This window comes from Cherax quadricarinatus, chromosome 31 (genome assembly GCF_038502225.1).
Source record: "Cherax quadricarinatus isolate ZL_2023a chromosome 31, ASM3850222v1, whole genome shotgun sequence".
Taxonomy (NCBI): Eukaryota; Metazoa; Arthropoda; class Malacostraca; order Decapoda; family Parastacidae; genus Cherax; species Cherax quadricarinatus.
Window position 1 is genome coordinate 26,669,850 of NC_091322.1, and position 6,000 is coordinate 26,675,849.

General features: G+C 39.4%; 1 protein-coding gene across 6 annotated transcripts in view; it reads right to left on the reverse strand.

Annotated features, from left to right (window-relative positions):
• The window catches only part of Lerp (lysosomal enzyme receptor protein), a 39,084-nt gene extending 35,837 nt beyond the window's left edge, over positions 1-3,247 (reverse strand). For 5 of the 6 annotated variants that reach the window (XR_011392661.1, XM_070090284.1, XM_070090283.1 and 2 more), the window contains exon 1: positions 1,961-3,247. Coding sequence is in view for 5 of the 6 variants with exons in the window: in XM_070090284.1 (XP_069946385.1) it covers positions 1,961-3,013 (1,053 nt within the window). In the remaining variant the exon portion in view is untranslated. The remainder of the gene's footprint in view (positions 1-1,960) is intronic. The other variant, XM_053788773.2, reaches the window with a different exon arrangement.
• Positions 3,248-6,000: the final 2,753 nt, after the last annotated feature.

The window sequence follows — 6,000 nt, forward strand, 5'->3', positions numbered from 1 at the left end:
CTCTCTCTGTAACAATGTGACTAAATTTATTTAACCCTTAAACAGTCCAAACAGATCGACGTTCAAATTCGTAGTGCTACAAAAGTAGATCTACTTTCTTTTACATATTTTCAAATATAACAAAAAAAAATGTAGATAAGTTTTTTTACACATTTTCAAATGTTAAACAAAAAAAGATCTACATTTTTTTACATACTTTCAGATGTTGAAAAAACGTATATATACGTTTGGACCATTTAAGGGTTAAAGACAGGTACACGTAAGTGCAATTATCATACGTACATAGTGTAAATTATCTATGATAACCCCCCAAAAAAGTCAAGGTGATTTATATCCATTGTTATGGCAATGATAATATCACAGTGTGCACGGAAGTACCTGGCATTTTTTGTCGCTGCCCTACTAATAACACTGCTGAATGTATATAACTAATTTAACCTAGCTCAGTCCTAGACAGAATGCCAATGATGTCACAGATATTACCTAGTCACTGATCAGTCAGTAATGTCCAATATTTTTCTACTGGTAGAGAGTTCTTCCATACATTGATTTAATAACATTATTGACAAACACTACCTTAACATACCCTAACCATTTTATGAGACACTGAGAAAAAACCTGATGACCTCCCCAGTGAGTGAATGTTGCATGTTCTATACAACAATGTTTATCAGTTTTTAAAATGACATTAGTCTAATCAAAACTGTACTACAGATGGCTACTGAGACATTGTTACAAAGATTTATAATTGATTTTCACAATAGTGACATTTGGTGAATTCATCCTTTTTCTTCTCAGTGCCTCGCATAACTCTTATGTTAGTGGTTCTGGGAATTATCTTTCCCACAGTCCACTCTCAGACCAGGCCACATAGATTGGAAAGGAAATACAGTATATATTAAAGGATTATGGATGACAGTATTAATTATTATTATAATCAAAAAGAAGCGCTAAGCGATGACAGTATTAAGAAACAATGGAAAGTAAAGAGATGTGTAAACTGAATGTATGCAATTTTTTTTTTTTTTCTTTTTTTTTCTTTTTTTTTTTAAGATTAACAGTCATTTTACATTTTCAAGAGACAGAAGGAAAAGATCTGCACTTCTACCAGTGCAAGAAATGTAACAGGTTCCCATTTCACACTCATATGACAGATCTTGTACAAGGCACACAATTTTTCAAGTATCTCGTTACAGAATTCACCTCCATTATCTGTTACTAAGGACTTAGGGATGGTATGCCTGCAGATAATGCGTTCTTTAAACGCTTTAGCTACTGTCTCGGCAGTCTTATCTGCAATAGGAACTAACTCACAACACCCTGGATGGTTGCTGTTTACCAACCTACTGCCTAACCTAAAATAACCTTCAAGTATATTGTTGGCTTACTCATAATTATATTTTAATAAGGTGGCCCATGGTTTGTTTGGCAATGGTCTATCCTCACACACTGAATCTCTGTAGTTCGAGCCCCGACACGGGTGGAAATGTTAGGCATGTTTCCTTACACCTGCTGTCCCTGTTCACCTAGCAGTAATTAGGTACATGTACTTTGGAGTTAGTTAAATGGCATGAATCACATCCTGAGGGACAAAATTGAAGGACCCAAATAAAAATCAGACAGACAGTCCTCTTCGACACAATGACTTTCTCAGGTTATCCTGGGTGGCTAACTCTACAGATTAAAAATCTGAACAAATATTAGCTTATCTTAAACCTGATGCCTGAATAACTCACTAACATAGGTGATTTGAAGTTTGTGATTTTGCTGGATACTCCTAGATACATTTGTAGCCAGTCATGTAGAACTCAGCAGTATAATATCACAAGAGAAAGCAATCACTATCCATTTCAGCTTTGGCAAGATATGCTTGTTTTGCTTTGGTAGTTACAATTCATCCCAGGACAAAATTAGCATTAATTTTGATATAAATTCATACAAAGATCTTAAAGACCAATACCTTATTTTCACGCCGGGTATCCAAAACTTCCCAGTTCCCCTGCGATTTGTACAAGGGTCGTAGATCAAAGACATTGCCATCATCGTCCTCCACGACACATTCAGGAGGCTTTGGCGCACACACTGCGAAAGTCTTGAGGCTGAATATTGTCGTGCTCTCATTTGAAGAGACAAAATAAATATGAGGTGTGGTTCTGGATCTATCACAGTAAAGTTCAATTTCAACAGAGTGGCCCTCTTGTTTATAAAAAAGAATTAGTCTCTCTTCTTCCCATTCCAGGTTCATATTCTTTGTTGTACCTAGAACAACAGGGTTGCTACCATTTTTCACATTACATATGGTTGCATCTCCCCTTCCACAACTGCCATTGGTAACAGCACCACAGATATTTATCTCGTATGTAGACTCTGCTCGTTTAACAGTGTAAAAACTGGAAGAGTGTAGCGCATGAAGGTTAAGTACTTGATCTGAATTGGAAAATTTGACAGTACAAGAAGTAGGGTCCTGAGCATCCAGTTTCTTAGGACAGGCAGCCTTGGTCATCCAGGCGAAGAGGAAGTCACATCCTCTGGAGCTCATGAACACTGGTCCAGATGCTCCATAATGGACATCAGAGGGACAGATGAGGTTGACTGAGGTCTTGTACGTCTTCCCACCACCTCTATGGGGGCATGGTTGACCACTATCATAAGCATATTCCAGCCAGCCTTCTTCAGCCACTCTTATCCCTGTGGTGGGCAGCTGTCCTGCGTTACTGACAACCACCTGTGGCTGTGTGTTATTTCCACCTTCATGCTTGACCACACACACCCCTGTAGCATTTCCAGCACATACACTAGGTGCATTCCTCAGTCCATGACACAGGGACAGATAGAACACTCTCCTCTCATCAATACCAGTATGCAAAGTTTCCGTCACCTTCCAATAGTCTCTGTCAGCCAGTTCACTCACATCATACAGCTGTGCACCATCAGTGACCTGACACAGGTCACTTACACTGTACACACCACTAATACCCAGGTACACAGCCAGGAACACCACTCTGAGATACATAATGTCCTGAATCTCACCAACATTAACACTCTGGCTAAGTCACATGAGTGAGCATCACACAACACAGCTGACTCACTACGGCGCACTTATTACCTCCTGCCTCTCTCACTCTCTTCACTCTACATTTATTATCACTATCTTCTTCCATGCGATGTATTTCTTCAGGTGCTTGCTTCTCCAGTACCAGCTGAAGGACGTGTTCTAAACGTGATAAAACGGAATTATTAACCAGAGGTTCTAATATCTCTGTATTTTAACTCGCTACTCGTTAAATTATAACACAATAATTATAATCATTATAATGTTTCTTAAGGCCTATGGAGCATAGAATTATCAGCCTGAATTTGTGTTTGGATTCGGGGTCAAGATAACATTGTTTCAGTTATTATATTTTTCCTGAATTTACGTTACGTTACATTAAATTATCTTATCAATTAAAGTGACAATGTAATTGCAGAGGTTGATTAAATGTGATATTTAATAATCTTATATTTCCAATTAATAAAGTAGCTGAGGTTTGGTTAAGCTTATTTGCGGTATTATAGTGTCATTTTCACGTTCGATACAAAAACATATATAATTTAGTTATCAGAATAAGGCTCCCATAAATTTTCCGAACGAAGCCTAAGCCGCAAAACGAACACCGATCACACCATACGAACAAACGTCTTATCATGAAAACATAGGTTATATATCTTGTATAAATTCCATTAAATGCAATTTTTTTAATGCAAATATCTTTTTTTTGTCGAGCCATCCATACAGACAAACCATTATATTTTATTTTAAATAAAGACGTATAGGGTACAGTTGAGTCAGCATGATTATTACATCACTGGAAAACTTTGTGTATTCCAAGATGCTTGTGAAGGGCTCTTGATTCAAGGAATTAGAGCTATCATTTCCTTCCTTGCATCACACCCGAATGTCACCCATTCCTCAGGCACCGTATGATACTTACGGGTTTAGGGCTTTCCAACAATATATAATAATTGCTGTACTCACAGTCTTGCCCCCGCCATTCTTATATCTTTATCTATAATGTGAATAATAATGATGTGTGCACAGCTGGAGTTACTTTTTTACATTGAAATTATCATTGTAGATAACACGTCACACGCAGATTTTGAATAATGATGCCCATATCAAAACTAGCACCATAACTTATATTATACGTAACACATTATAAATAACAGACTACAATGACCTACGATATTTGTAATAACTTTGTAAACTTCAAGGTGAGGCAGCAAGGCATAGTTGAACCAGTATTACGTAGTTGAACCAGTATTACGAGCAACGCTATTTGTAACCTAACATCAGTAGCAATTATATTATTATTATAATCAAAAAGAAGCGCTAAACCTACCAGGGTCATACAGTAGAATCAATTATAACACCAGCTGTTCAATCTTTGATTCACATTTCTGCCTCCTAGTCACTGTCTGACTTTTTTGGGTTATCCCAGGTTCTCTACACATATTTGTAGATGAATGGTTCAGAGAACCGACATGTTGATAAATTAGACACATGTGCAACTCTTGGGTATGAACATTAAAATGGAACAATGCTCTTCTCCAGACTGAGGGACTGACCACCTCAAAACTTTAAGGGTGATGGACTGATTACATCGTCTTCAAGTATCTTCTGCTTCTATCAACTTTTCTGTACTCGACTGAAGAAGCCTACTGTGTAGGCGAAACGTTTCGAAATAAAGATACCTAACTGTTGCATATGTGTCTTACCTAACAACTCTTGGGTATCTTTATTAAGGAAACGTTTCGCCACACAGTGGCTTCATCAGTCCATACAAAGGAGAATCTTGAAGAACAGGAGGAGAATGAGGTAATCAGTCCCTCAACCTTGAGTCGATGTGTTCAAGATTGATGGACTGAACACATCGACTCAAGGTTGAGGGACTGATTACCTCATTCTCCTCCTGTTCTTCAAGATTCTCCTTTGTATGGACTGATGAAGCCACTGTGTGGCGAAACGTTTCCTCAATAAAGATACCCAAGAGTTGCACATGTGTCTAATTTATCTACACATATGCTGCTATATATGATAATTCTATGTACTTGTATTTATGTATACCTGAATAAACTTACTTACTAATGGAGGAACACTGCTGCAGGCCTACGTGACTGTAATATTAGGAATGCTCTTTTCAACCCGTGGTTGTATGATGTAAATGCCCATTTTAGCGTGAAGAATGTGTACTGTAGTCCTGTTATATACAGTCATTGTTATAACTGGAATGATGCACAATACTTCCGACAATATTAAGGTTCCATTCTCATGCTACAGCTCGTCGGGTCACCATCTGGAAAAGACCCGGGCCGGTTGTTGTTGTATATTCGCTGGTACCTTTGCCGCCCCGGGTCTTTTCCAGATGGTAACCAGGCCAAAACCCGGGCCGGGTCAGTACCAGCGAACCTTTACTTGCTACAGCTTCACATCCTTCCAGACCATGGAGCTGAACTCTGCTACTCGAGTATTATTTCTCTAAGGTTGATGGACTGATTACATCACCTGGAGTTTACCTGGAGAGAGTTCCGGGGGTCAACGCCCCCGCAGCCCGGTCTGTGACCAGGCCTCCTGGTGGATCAGAGCCTGATCAACCAGGCTGTTGCTGCTGACTGCACGCAAACCAACGTACGAGCCACAGCCCGGCTGGTCAGGAACCGACTTTAGGTGCTTGTCCAGTGCCAGCTTGAAGACTGCCAGGGGTCTGTTGGTAATCCCCCTTATGTATGCTGGGAGGCAGTTGAACAGTCTCGGGCCCCTGACACTTATTGTATGGTCTCTTAACGTGCTAGTGACACCCCTGCTTTTCATTGGGGGGATGTTGCATCGTCTGCCAAGTCTTTTGCTTTCGTAGTGAGTGATTTTCGTGTGGAAGTTCGGTACTAGTCCCACTAGGATTTTCCAGGTGTATATAATCATGTATCTCTCCCGCCTGCGTTCCAGGGAATACAGGTTCAGGA